We start from the raw sequence: 15099 nt of genomic DNA on the forward strand, positions 1-15099 counted from the left end.
GTGTTAGTGTTTCTTTCTATGTTCGTACCCCCAGTTTCAACTGTTGGTGTTGAATTCTTTTTGTTTATCATAATATCGAACCTGAAGCGGACCTCTCTCGGTTCGTAACACCAACCCCTGGTGTGCTTCACCTTATAACTCAGACCGTGGAGTTCTCCTACCCCCTTCGAAGATGCCAAAGCCAAAAGGAAAACTGTCTTGAGCGTCAGGTTCCTGTCAGATGAGCGACGCAAGGGCTCATAGGGACTCTTAGTTAAGCTCTTAAGCACCAAGGAAACATCCCACGTTGGAGGCTTGAGCTCTCTAGAAGAACTCGACAGTTCAAACCCCTTAACTAGCTGGGAAAGTTCCCAGGAAGAGATGTTGATACCCTTAAGGCGTAACACCAAACTCAGTGCTGCCCAGTAGCCTCTAATGGCAGAAACAGACAAACGTTTCTCGTCTCTGAGGAAGGTTAAAAAGCCTGCTATTCGCTGAATAGAGGTTGCGAGTAGAGAAAAACTCCGTTTACGACACTAGGCACAGTAGATCGCCCATTTGCCTTGGTAAACTGCGGAGGTTGACTTCCTAAAACTGCTGGACATGTGCCCAGCAGTTCTCTGAGAAAAGCCTCTCACTCGGAGGAGATAGTTGATAGCCTCCAACCATGAAGAGACCGGAATTCTACTGACTGGTGGAACCTTTCTGCATGGGGCTGACACAGGAGATGCCGCCAAGGGGGAATCTCCCTCGGAACCTCTGACAACAACGACAGCAGATCTGGAAACCATTCTGCCTGAGGCCACAGAGGGGCTACCAAAGTCATCCTGAGACCCTGTGAACTCATCAGCCTGTTCAGAACCTGACAGATCAAACAAAACGGACGGAAGGCATACACCTCCAGGTTGTCCTAGGGATGTTGGCATGCGTCTTCTGCCAATGCTAAAGGATCTGGAACCACTGAACAGAACACCTCCAGCTTCCTGTTGTAACGTGTCGCGAAAAGGTCCAGCATAGGTCTCCCCCAAATCTGGAAAAGCTTGTCTGCCACCACTTGATGAAGGGACCACTCTGTGCCTAGGATCTGATCCCGGCGACTGAGTTTGTCTGCAACCACGTTCCGTTTCCCTGGGATATACCTGGCTGAGAGCTCTACCGAATTGCTGACCGCCTACTGGTGAAGCTCGACGGTCAAGGCATGAAGTTGCTGAGAAACCAGGCCTCCCTGTTTGTTCACATAGGCTACCACCGTGGTGTTGTATGACGTGAGAACGACAGAATGACCCTCTACCTTCCCCTGAAACTCCTTCAGACCCAGGAAAGCCACCTTCAACTCCAAGACGTCGATATGTTGCTGCTTGTCCTCCAAACTCCAAACGCCCAAAGCGATGAGGCTGCCTAAGTGCGTGCCCCCACCTGCGAGGGAGGCGTCCGAGAACAGAAGGAAGTCTGGTGGAAGAGAACGCAGAGGGACACCTTCAACAGATTCTGGTCGTCCAACCACCAACGAAGGTCTTCTCTCACTTGCAAAGACAGAGGAACCATAAACAGGGGAGAGTCCATTGCAGAGACCGAAGATGAAGACGCCCATGAGGGACCAGCTTCTCCAGGGGAGATAACACTCCCAGAAGAACCTGCCACTGATGAGCTGACTGATGTGACTTTGACAGGAAGTTGCACGCTACGATAAGAACTAATTTTTTAGTGCATGACAGTAAATATGATGGAGAAGTAAAGAGTTACACTTATGGATCAAAATCTGATAATCAAATTGGGTGTGTAGGAATGCATGGGAATGAAATTTACGAGGCAAAATTGCCAGAGTTGACTTCCATATGCACTGCAGAGTTGTCAGCTATAGTTAAAACTTTAGAAATTATTTAAAACTTGAATAAGAAAACTTTTGTAATATGTATATAGTGACTCAAGAAGTGCTTTAGATTCATTAAAGCAGTTGTATATAATTCCTCCTCTGGTACACAAAGCCCAGGATTGGCTGTTTTGGATTTCATGTTGCAAGAAATCAGTATGTTTCTGCTGGATCCCACCTCATGTCAGAATTCGCAGGAATGAGGAGGCAGACAGATATGCAAAGGAAGCGGCTGTGAGTAATTTGTATCAGGTAACTAAATTGCCATATGTTGATATGAAGAGACCCGAGGAAGTGGCAAGAGAGATGGTCCTCCCTTCTCTTAGCCAACAATATGAAATATAAGAAGATAAGGAAAATCATAGAAAAATGGCCCCACTCTTTACAAAAAGAGAGAAGAACAGAAATAGTCTTGGGGTGACTTTGCGTTGGTCATAGTTTTAATTGCTATATAACATTAACTGATCTTAGTTTTAATTGTTGCATATCATTAGATATTTTTAATTCAGTTTTAATTGATCAGTTGTATAAAAGATTTTAATTGATCCACATATTCATTCTGTAGTCCATTTCATTCTATGACATACCACTGCAGCGCTGAATGACCTTTACAGGGCTATGCCCTAAATTCCATAATCCATCCATCCATCCTCATATATATATGTATGACAACTACCAAAACGACTCTCGAGTTATCTACAAGATGTCACATTTAACCACCATAACCATGAACACTAGAGGAGGCTGGAAAATGAAGAGATAACTAATGCTGTAAAGGGTTAGATACAGCACCAGAACGCACATTCCCTCTGCTTTCTCAAAGCCTTACATATCATGGGAAGAAAGCCCAGCATGGCCCAGCATGTACAGCCAACAAGATCCGAATGCCTACTGGCTTTACAACGAAGACCCGTGTGGCAGCAATGAACCAATGAAAATTCGATCTACCAAGTCATTAATCCATCCTTCCTGCTATACATACTTAACTGCCTTTGTATTTTGAAACAAGAGTAAAATAAACAACAAAAGCACAATATCTTTCCATGTCCTTTGGAAATTTATTATACCAACTACCTGCAGAAGAGAAGAATAAGAAGAATGGAGACACTACAAGCTAAATGCTGTTGAAACAACAACAAATGTTTTCAATAACACTGCCCAGAGAGAGGAACTCCTTCCATCCAAATAATATAATACAATAATCATAATATGTAACCTAACCTAAAACTGGAAGATGGTATGAACAGCAGTGAAGATGATGATGCAAAATCCTTTACTTGATGAAGAATTCTTATATATTTTCCATGATTGTCTGGTAATTATGAAAAAATAGGTGGCATTGATCATTTCTTCACTTGAACAGTAAAGGGTTTTGAATACATTAAATTTCAAGTGAGAAAAGGCAAATCATAAATTAAAAAGTTTTAAAAAGTCAACAAATTTAAATAAGAAAATTTCACAGAAATTAGGTTTGCATTCAGCATGTTAATAAACATGTAATAGGCAAATTGTTAATTGCATAATTGTAACTGTAGACAAATACTGTAGTTGTAGATGAATTGGTGTAAAGACTTTTGCCAGATTTTTAAATGATAAAACATACAGTGCCCATACTGGTACCTGTTGTGGAGGAACTGAGAAAGCCTTTGTCCTCATGTCCACACGATTATGCCTGTCCAGCCATGGAATAATAAATACCACACCAGGGCCCAGAGCACCACGTAGTCTCCCAAGGCGGAAAACAATGAGGCGCTCCCACTGGGCAATTTTCTTGAAACAGAACCATAGTGTAACAGGAAAGGTTAAGCATATGAAGAAGTAGCTTACTGCTGTTACAACTGATGCTAAACAGTTCATGAAACTGAAGCTGGTGAACCTTCTCTTCTTTTCATCTTTACCTGAAATAATATGATTCCGTGTTAAGTGATGGAACAAATATTGTTTGTAGTGTGCAACTACTACCATGAAACATGAAAGCAATACGTCGATGCAAGGAAAAACAATTTTGATTACATTATACCCATAACACTCTTGGATTAATTCACAAAAATGGTACTCTGTATTTGAAATAGATAAAAGTTTCAAGCAAATGAAAGTGACAAATATGAGTTACAAAAATATGAAAAGCTTCCATAAAAATGCTGATTTGATGTATAACATACGTATTCTAAATGCAAAGCACTTATACTGGTAACTGAGAAGGGTGGTGTAGAGAGCAGTGATTCATAATAATCCTCAATATATGTCATTGATTTCTAAGGCACCTTTTTTTATTTTAAAATAAAGATATAATTCCAAGCATGTATGTAGACAGATAAGTACAGTATGTGAAATACTGAAAAAACTACACGTAGCACCAATTATGAATTACAATAGTACGTACTAGTTAAGTACGTATAATGGAATGAAAATACGGTAGAAAATTAAAAGTAACAAAAAATTACTTTAACTCTGTATGTTTCAGTAGAAAAAAATTATTAGGAAGCTCCAGATTTATTTGGTTTCTCCCTATGGGCCAAATTAAATTAAATAAGTTAAATCAACGGTAACCTTACCATTTAAAAAAAATGAAATCAATAAAATGCAGGCTTAGGTACTCACTTAACATTACCAGTTCCTTGAAGATTGGAATTAAAGAAGACTAGTAAGCACTCTACCTACAAGGCTGAGAGGTCATAGTGTACATTTACTGAAGATAAAGAGATTAAAAAGACAGATGTAAATGAAAGAGGGTGAAAGTATTTATATTGGAATGCAAGGATAAAAAGATAGCATAGTTCCAAATCCTTAAAGAGCTAGTTATCACAACAAAGAGCTTACTTGAAAGGTAGAGTTCTATCAAAGGAAATAACTGATTTAAAGGATAAAAATTAAATGCAATGGTACAGTGATAAGGATTAGTAGTAGAGAAATTATGTTCAACATAAAACTTGAATGTGGTATGTAATGTGCTTTTATATTGTAAATTCACCATCATTAACATTTGTGCATCAGCTTTTTCCCTAAATTGATTTTTTTGTGCATGTTCCACCTGAATTTTTATCTGGTCCAGTCTTCACCTAAGCTATTTTTCCATGATCTCTTGGATATTCCTACAGGTTTTTATCTTGCTAGTATATCTGGTGCACAATAAGTCATTGCTCCGTCTATCAATGGGATATTTTTGTGTATATTGATTTCAGTCCTTATATCTCCATTCTATTCTTTCATCTTTCAAAAAATTTCACATCTTCCTCTAATTTTGCTCTTGGCATTAGGTGATCTGCATACATTTTGCAGTCATTTGTAGCTTTTTCCAACACTACAGCTTATCCCGGAGTGACACCAACATTTATCCCACATTCTTCTGTTATACCTGCCACTGCCTCCACTTCAGGTCTTTTATTATAAATTCTTCAGTTAACAAAAAATGTATGTATACATACATTTGAGCGCTAAAATTTTACACCTGACTACCATTTACATATTGCGGAGAATATTCTTTCATGAATCGAAAGTGCTACTGAAAGTTTTACCACATATCTAAAATTGACTTTTTTTCTCAACATTAAAAGGACACCATGAGCCAATGACATTTTGAGAACTCTTAAGAGCAAATTTTACTGTAATACATTAATGCATTCTATATATTGCACATATTTAAGTGTTATCATTATCACAAAGGGATATGTTGCATACAAGATATACAGTACATCCATGCACATATGAAGTCAGACATGGCCAATGCAAAGAGCTTTGTTTGTACGTACTGGTTAAGCAGCATCATAAGAGTTTTAATATTGTACCCTGTCATGAATTAGTAACCTAAAGATTGGGTAACAAAGCAGGAACCAAATAATACTGCTATAAAGGAAATGAGCAAAGATCTGTCCTGTAAATGAGATCTACAGAAATGTCTTATTGTCATTCTTAAACATTCTTGTCCAGTACTTATTGGATAACTTCCTGAAAATATACTGCTATGTATCTCTTCTAGGACCCTTGCTAACATAAAATGACAAACCCAAAAATACTGGATAGAGAGCCATATATAATACGTAATAATAATCTAGAGGAGCTGGGTCATATTGCTTCAATTATTTTTTATTTATACAGCAGACCAACCATTTTACAAGCCCAAGGATAAAGGAATGGTTGGTAATACAATGGCTGTCTGTTAAATTGTAAACTAATCTAACAAAAACCTCATCCATAAAAATCAATCTGACACTCCAATGTTTCTGGATCTTCCACCATAATACTATTAGATACATGATAGTTTTTTCGGAAGTACATACTAAATCCATTGTACATAAATGCAGTTCCTGTATAATAACTGGATTTCCCAGATTTGCTGTAGCTGCTATGAAATTTGAAATGAGTATGTAGTATGAAGTTCCAGTGAGGTACAGTTCTTAAAATTTGTTTTCATGGTTAGCTTTTATTTTTTCTCCAATAAAATTATGAAAGTAAAAACAGTACCTCTCTAACAGCAGTATGCAAATTTGCACTTGATGCAGGAGTCAGCTTGACAAAAAAGATCTTATAAATTGGTCATCAGTATGGCAAGTAGCCAGTTGACAAAATATTATTATCATTTTTATAATAAATTATGAGGCTAATTTTATCCCCTTTCTGCAGTGGGTGAGACATTTTCATTTATTATTTTCCTGATAGCCTTTTCATCTTCTAAATATCTGTAGTGCATACAGTTTTTATAAAATATTTCTGGGTTCGACCTGTGTCGGCCGGTGAAATGTTCTTGTAGCACACATTTCTAGGTATAAATAGATGCTAAATATACCAGAGAAAAAGCTAAATGGAATGCTGAAGTTACTACCTCCAGCTCGCTCACCCATTAAGGGTGTCGGTATAGACAAGGGCGAGTGGAAGCCACTACCACAAATATTCTGCCAATTAGAAGTCTCCTCTCAAAACCCCTCTCTAGATAGGTGCCGTTACAACGTCTACCTTCCGCTCGGTACTACTACAACATCTGCCCAAAATTAGAAGTCTCCTCTCAAAACCCCTCTCTAGATAGGTGCCGTTACAACGTCTACCTTCCGCTCGGTACTACTACAACATCTGCCCGAAAGCTCATTCCTGATTTAGCACGTATAGTGTTCGCACGTGCTGTTTTTTCGCTGTCCCCAGGAAGTGTTTTGTGACGAAGCATGTCTTCTCTAGAGCCCCAAGCTTCTTCATCTAAGTTGAGTATTCCATTTATCGTTTTTGAATCTCGTGGGGGCACGATGCATTCAATTTTGGCCCTTTATTTAAGTCCTTTTGTTCTCATGAACCGGGTACAACGCCTCTCTCGATCCGCCATTTTTGGGTGCATGACTCGCAGCATGCGTGATTTTCTCAGTTTTTTATCTCGTGATATAATGTGTCCACCGTTTAGCACTTTACTATTTGGGCTACTGTTTTTCGTATTCTTTTCATTATTCTCGCTCCTGTCATTTTCTGGAGCCTTATTTTTACGAGTTTTGTCCTTACGTATTTTGCCTATTTTAGGGCCCATCTCGCTCCTGACGTATTCTGAGACCTTACTTTTACGATTATCTTTCGTTTTTAGCCTTTTGGGGCACCCTTTTTGTTATCCTCAGCCCCTCAGGAGCGTGTTGGTTCCCCTTCGTGCGTACGGTAATATGCTTCATACATTATGCGCGAGTATTGTGTTTTTTGCTTTCTAGGCTAGCCTAGCAGTACGCCAGTTATTGTTGGGAGAGGAAGATTCCTCTCTCTCTCGCGGTACTCATGCATGTATATTTCTAGTGTAGTTTTTGATTATAGTCAGTAATACACTTGATTGTATGCACTTTGTGATAAAATATTCAAATATTGTTTTCTTGATAAGGTTGGAAGTTCTCGCGATGTCCTTCCCTGGCCTATCCGACTAGACCTAGGCTAGGTTTTGGAGGGTAGGCTAGGCGATCTTGTATATCCCTCCACCCGACCAGGCAGATACGTATATTTGCTTGGAGGGTGGTCTAGGACAGAGAGTCTCTCTCTTGTCATGCTTGTAGGGCCTAGATCTATCGTACCTGACCAGATCGGATGATTCAATTTTGGAGGGTTGAGTTAGGTCCTATCCGTCCTCTTCATGGCGTCCTTTTTGGAGCCATTCTAGCCTACCTGACCGGATCTGTACCGATTTCGGAGGGTTAGACTGGGTTCTTAGCGGGGTGCGTCCCTCACCCCCTGCCCCCCCTCTCTCCCTTTCGCAGTTCTTCGAGTAATTCCTCATCAGTTATTTTACGTATAGTCTTGTTGAGTGTAGCCTGGGCCATTGCCCCCTTTAGGGTGTCAGTTGGCCTACCGTCTTCTGCCCCTTTAGTGGTAGGCTAGTTTACGGCTCCCCAGAGGTGTGGTTGGTCACCAATCGGTTGCTGTGGCCAGGTGATCACGACTCGTACACTCTCCTCCAGACACTCCCCCCCCCCCCCCCTGTCCCGGACTCGTTCCGGCGCTGCCTAGTTAGCTCGCTGCCCCAGTAATCCTACCGATGAACGACAGCTTGAGCGTAGAGCTTAATCCAGGGGATTAGTCGGAGGAGATTGGATGATTAGTAGATTATGTAATCTCTATTGATATGTCTCCGGGTCTATGTGTCCTCTGGCGAGGTGAGGTCTACCATCACACCCGCCAGTAGGCTATATGCCAGATTGTACATATCACTATTCCGCCGCTCTGTTTTCCGTACTCCTCTATGTTATCGCTGCTTCCCCACTCCAGTGGGGCGGAACTGGGCTTAGAGCTGCGTTTCTAATGACTTGGAACTGCTTCTCTTCTCCGGTGCGATCAGACTCAGGCATAGGTTTTACCTATTTTCCCTGTTCTGCTCGTATCAGCCCAACCCCGCCAGTTTTAGCTATTGTGATAACGAGATTATGGATTCCGGAGTAGGCGGAGGCATTCAGAGATTAATGTTAGGAAATTATTTTATTCAATCTCTGTTGGTATGTCTCCAGGCCTGTATTATTCCGCTGAAGTGTGGTCTAGCATTACGCGCACCAGAAGGTATACACCGAAGTTTTACGTACGTTGTTCCCGCTGCTCTGTTTTTCATCTTCTATGCTGTCGCTGCTCCCCACTCCGGTGGGGGCGGAACTGGGCTCAGAGAACGCACCTACAATCAGGTTTCACTACTCTACTCCAGTGCAATCAGACTCAGGCTTAGGCTTGGTCTTATTCCCCTGTTCTGCTCGTATCAGGCCCTCCCCGCTTGTTGTAGCTTTGACGATCCCTAGTATGGATTCCGGAGCAGGCGGAGACTTCCAGAGCTTTATTAATAACAAGTAATTTGAAAATTATACTCGATATTGCCTTTAGCTGGTTAAGTATCTAGTTGAAGTGTACTCATACCACCGGAATTAACTGACGATACTCATTTATCTTTTCAACTTACAGATGGTCCGATGCCAGGAGTCCGGTTGTCCAGCCGTTCTGTACAGGCCGTATGGGCATGAGGTCTGCCGGTGCATGCGAACTGTGCCATCCACCTGGAGGGATGCGTGGTCTGGCACCTGGAAGCTGTACGGTGTGTTACGATCTAGTTAAGATCGTAACGGATGAGTCGGTAGGTTGCATACTCGCCTCACTGTTACTCTGAATTTTCTGTAACACATTTAGGCTAGGGAAAATTCCCCGACAATGGGGAACCTAATTTGGTTATTTCTTACAGGTTGATTTGGCGCTCAAGACCTCCTCGATGTCGGCCCTTAAGGTTTGGCAGGAACGTGTCAGCCAGCCAACCCTACGTGCTGTCAGAGGAGCTGTGCACCCTCCTCTACCCCAACGCTCCAGTTTCGGCAGCAGTACCGAAGTCAGTAGCGGCTCCCATCATCGAGCGTATCTGCCAGGAGACCCAACCCCCCCCCCCCGTAGGACCATGAGGGCTTGTGTGATGCTGTGACGGAGGAGGTGGCAGCCATCAGCCTGCACCAAGAGCCTATGGCCACCGAGGAACAGGAGGTAGGTAGGGAAGTAAGTGAGGCAGGTAGTCTTCCTTTCAGTGCAACTCCTTCTTCTCCTCCTTCCTTTCAGGGTTTCCCTGTGAAGTCCACCCCCACTTGGAATAGGTCAGGCTCAGTGATCCCCAAGGTCAAAACCTTGAAGACCAGATCCCTGCTGAAGGCGGGTAAACCAACCAAGCCTTCCCCGGCAGTCTCCGGCAGGTTGTCATCGGCTTCCAAGCCTTCGACTTCCTCAGCTAAAGCTACTCCCCCACCCAAGTGGTCGAGAGCTAAGTCTTCCAAGAGGCTTTCGCTAATCTTCTCATGCGGAAGATGAGGGAAGTAGTGGACTCAAGACTCGAATCGATGTCCACTCAACTCGCCTCAGGTCTAGAGACATCGGGCCAGTCCATCAGGTTACAGGCCCAGGAGGAATTGGTGACCGGATTCCTCCGATCCGGAAACACATCGCAGTCCTTTGCGGTGCCAGACGCGTCCAAGCTTCCGCCATTTGAGAACAGCAACCCGTGGCGGTTGGCTTTGCATGTCCTGTTCTCAGAGGGCAAGCTTACAATTGAAGGTTGCGGAACCCGACCCGTGGAAGACTATGAGTTCTTCCCGCAGGGCCTACAATTCCCCTTCGCAACGCTAGACTAGCCGAGGAAGCGCTGGTCAGGGTAGACAAAGTCCCGAAAGAGACGGTTATCTACCCTAGGGACCAGGCTCAGTCTGCATGGGTCCGCACCCTCACGGATTGGGAGTGTGTCAACACCAAGTTGACACCACACAAAGGTTGCTATACCATGTTTGTAGCCCCGAATGACGTTCCGACTCCTTGCACGTCAAAGACTGCAGAATTGACGCTGCAAGCCGGAATGGAGGAAAAGCCTATGCCCCAGCTAGAAGAGACGGAGGCCACCTCCTTGCTCTTCCATGGAGACATAGTGTTGGGCTGGGGCTCCGGAAAAGTTCATGGTGGGCAAACTTGACCCCGACCCGGAGTGTGCCTCCACACAATTCAGCGAATGTTTGCCTAGAATTCCGGACCCCATGGTTAAGGCGGAATTCGAAGCAAGATGCAGGCTGAGCAGGTCAATTAACTCAGTCACCACTGCAGAGTTGATGGCTACGGTCTTTGCAGATGAGCCTCTGTTCTGGGTCCTAACAAAGCCACTATTACAGGCTTTTCAAACGGACCTGTATGACTTTATAGTGGCTAGACGAGCCTGCAAGAAGCATGTTTTTGCTAATGCTTCCATCAGGCATGAGCCGAACAGGCTCATAAAGGCATCGATCTGGGGTGCCAACCTCTTTCCTGGGGACATGGTTAACAGCATCCTCAGCGAGGCGGCTAGAGCTAACCAGAACCTTCGTGTCCGTTGGGACTTCCCTTCAAAATGAAGTTTGAGACCACCGGACCACAATCCAAAGGTAGGAAGAGGCCTAGGGAGTTCCAGCCTTTCCAGTCCTCTCAGCCTCAGACAGTGATGCAAGCAGTTCCTATCTCCCAGATCAACAAGCCTTCGACATCCAAGGCACAGCCACAACAACAGTTTGTTCTGCTACAGAGTCAGCCGACTCAACAGCCTTTGAGTTCGGCCGCTCTTGTGACTTCCCCAGCTTTCAACACCTCCTTTGAATCACAAGGGGCATTTCGAGGCTTCAATAGGCATGCAAGGAGTAGCAGAGCCAGAGGTGCCTTCCGACAGAGAGCTGGCTCTAGAGGCAGAGGCTTCAGAGGAGGCAGAGGAAGTAAGACCTCAACCAGTCAGTGAGACTCTGCAGGTGGGCAGGAGACTGTTTCTCTCCCGGGACCATTGGACCTTCAGTCCATAGGCTTACAGTATTGTATTGAAAGGTCAGGGGTGGAAATGGAAGAAAGGGCCTTCTCCACCAGTCAGTTTTCACCAGACTCCAACGACAGACCTGCTAGACTATGCCAAAGATCTTCTTCAAAAGAAGGCACTAAAGAAAGTCAGTCACCCGAAATTTCAAGGACGTATGTTCAGTGTACCGAAGAAGGACTCTGACAAACGAAGAGTGAATCTGGACCCGTCCTGTCTCAACTCTTACATTCAATGCGACCTACCCGTGGGGTCGTCACCACCTCTATCGATCTTACAGACTCTTACTATCATGTACAGATAGCAAGAAACTTCTCTCCGTACCTAGGCTTCAAAGAAGGAAAACAAGCTTACTCGTTCAGAGTCATGCCATTCGGGCTCAACATAGCACCCAGAATATTCACCAAACTAGGAGAGACAGTAGTTCAAGAACTAAGAGCTCAAGGGGTAATGTTAGTAGCTTACCTAGACGACTGGCTCATTTGGGCAACCAACGACGAGGAATGTCGCAAGGCAACAGCCAAAGTAATAGAATTCCTGGAATACCTGGGTTTCCAGATAAACAAGGAAAAGTCCCGCCTCATTCCGGCGTCTCGCTTTCAATGGTTGGGAATTCAATGGGACCTAACTACACACAAACTATCTTTCCCACCAAAAAAGCGCAGAGAGATAGCGAAAGCTACGAGACAATTCCTCAAGAACAAACAGGCTTCTTGTCGTACCCAAGAGAGAATTCTAGGTTCTCTTCAGTTTTCCTCAATAACAGATGTTCTGTTGAAAGCCAGACTGAAGGATATCAATCGAGTCTGGCGGAAAAGAGCCAACAACAAGTTCAGAGACAAAATCTCCTTCATTCCACCAGTATTAAAGAAAAGACTCCGTCCATGGACAGAAGTCCGGAGTCTCTCCGAATCAGTACCACTGCAATTTCCCCCACCGTCTCTGATAGTCCACACAGACGCCTCTCTGAGCGGTTGGGGGGGCTACTCCCAGTACAAGAAGGTTCAAGGAACATGGTTGAAAACATTCCGCCAGTTCCACATCAATGTCCTAGAGGCAATGGCCATTTTTCTGACCTTGAAACGACTAGCTCCAGTCAAGAACATTCATGTAAGACTAGTCTCGGACAGCGCAGTGATAGTTCATTGCATAAACAGAGGGGGCTCTAAGTCGAGCAAAATAAATCATGTAATGATTGCGATATTTTCATTAACAACGAAAAATCATTGGCACCTGTCAGCTACTCACCTGGCAGGAGTACGGAATGCCATTGCAGACTCTCTATCCAGAACAACTCCGCTGGAGTCGGAGTGGTCCTTGGACACGAAATCATTCCATTGGATTTGCCAACAAATCCCGGGCCTTCAGGTAGACCTGTTCGCCGCGGAGTCCAATCACAAACTTCCGTGTTATGTGGCTCCCAATCTGGATCCTCTAGCTCATGCTACAGATGCGATGTCCATAGACTGGAACAATTGGCAGAAGATTTACCTATTTCCGCCAATAAACCTCTTGAGGAAAGTTCTGCACTAACTCAGATCTTTCACAGGACAGGTAGCATTGGTAGCACCCAATTGGCTGAAGAGCAATTGGTTTCCTCTTCTACTAGAGTTGAAACTCCGTCCCAGACGGAATCCCAACCCAAAACTGACTCAAATTGTACAATCTCCTGGTTTTTAAACGATGTACTCAAGTTGACTTCAGATACTGATAATGAATCATGCTCATATATAACCCTTCTCAGGAAAACATTATTTTTAATGAGCCTGGCCTCAGGCACCAGAATATCTGAACTGCCGGCTCTTTCTAGAGAACCAAATCATATTGATTTCCTCCCGTTAGGAGAAGTTCTGCTCTCCCCAGATCGGAAATTCCTAGCAAAGAATGAAGACCCACAAAACAGGTAGTCTCCATAGTAAGATTGTACCTCTCCCACAGGACCCATCATTGTGTCCTATCATTACATTAAAATCTTATCTGTGCAGAACTTCTGAAAGGTCTTCAGGTTCTCTTTTTATTAGAGAAAAAGGCAGAACCATTTCCTTGAAGGGAATCAGACAACAAATTCTTTATTTTATTAAACAAGCCAATCCGGATTCAGTCCCTCATGTCCACGATATCCAGGCAGTGGCTACCTCAGTTAATTATTTTCATAATATGAACTTTGAGGATCTTAAAAATATACGGGTTGGAAATCCCCGACAGTATTTAAACGCCACTATCTGAAGAATTTAGAGGCCCTTAAATATTCAGCAGTGGCTGCAGGGAGCATTGTCTCCCCTGATATGGCCTAGTTTTATAACTCTATTTTTGTATTCTATTATTTTGCTATTAACTTTTTCTTTTGATACTCACTCTCGCCTACCTGCCACGCTTGTAATCCCTGCCTGTCTGCCTTATGTTCCAGTCTGGATTGCTCATCAACCCACTCCTGGACATGTACATAGTTCATAATTGTTTGTTTTTGTATTCCTTACCAGTTGTTTTTCCCAGGATAGTATAGATTTGGTCATATTTGATCCCTTTTTTACCATTTGTAACTTGCTATTCTTACATTGGTTAATAAAACATAATTTTAAGAAAAATTTTTAATTTTCCCTATATATCTATAAAATTTTGTGATTTATCAAGCTTGTATGGCCAATTCTCTCATACTATTTCATCGGTCGACACAGGTCGAACCCAGAAAAGGGATTTTGACGAAGGAAAAATCTATTTCTGGGGGAAGACCTGTGTCACCCAGTGAACTCATCCCTTTCTTCTCCTGGTCCCCCACCCTTTAGCTGGCCCAAGCTTGGGTGCGTAATTCAGGAATGAGCTTTCGGGCAGATGTTGTAGTAGTAGCGAGCGGAAGGTAGACGTTGTAACGGCACCTATCTAGAGAGGGGTTTTGAGAGGAGACTTCTAATTGGCAGAATATTTGTGGTAGTGGCTTCCACTCGCCCTTGTCTATACCGACACCCTTAATGGGTGAGCATGCTGGAGGTAGTAACTTCAGCATTCCATTTAGCTTTTTCTCTGGTATTTTAGCATCTATTTATACCTAGAAATGTGTGCTACAGGAACATTTAACCGGGCGACAAAGGTTTTCCCCCAGAAATAGATTTTTCCTTCGTCAAAATCCCTTTTTTTATTCCTGGTTTCTGTCATGCTTTCCCGGTGCCAAACTGGAGTCTCGGGTTTGACTTTCGACCATATGATTCGTGAAGTTGTAGTTGATGAGGATTTGTGTGGACCTTTCAGTCTCCCTCATGGTTTCTCTCATTATTATTATTATTATTATTATTATTATTATTATTATTATTATTATTATTATTATTATTATTATTATTATTTTATCTTTCACAGTCTATCTAGACTGATGGTTGATAGTGTGGTGCTCCCAATTGCATCTTGTTCCTTTAGATCAGGGGTTTTTAATCTGGGGTACCCCTGGCCCAGGGGGTATGCCAAGGGTCTGTCAGGGGGT

At 43.2% G+C, this 15099-nt stretch overlaps 1 protein-coding gene across 3 annotated transcripts in view; it reads right to left on the reverse strand.

Moving 5' to 3' along the window:
* LOC135202574 (stomatin-like protein 1) overlaps nt 1-15099 on the reverse strand; it is a 453302-nt gene that overhangs the window by 276804 nt on the left and 161399 nt on the right. For all 3 annotated transcript variants that reach the window (XM_064232076.1, XM_064232073.1, XM_064232075.1), the window contains one exon: nt 3470-3747. In XM_064232076.1, coding sequence (XP_064088146.1) covers nt 3470-3747 — 278 coding nt within the window. The remainder of the gene's footprint in view (nt 1-3469; nt 3748-15099) is intronic.

Source organism: Macrobrachium nipponense, chromosome 30 (genome assembly GCF_015104395.2).
Source record: "Macrobrachium nipponense isolate FS-2020 chromosome 30, ASM1510439v2, whole genome shotgun sequence".
Classification (NCBI taxonomy): domain Eukaryota; kingdom Metazoa; phylum Arthropoda; class Malacostraca; order Decapoda; family Palaemonidae; genus Macrobrachium; species Macrobrachium nipponense.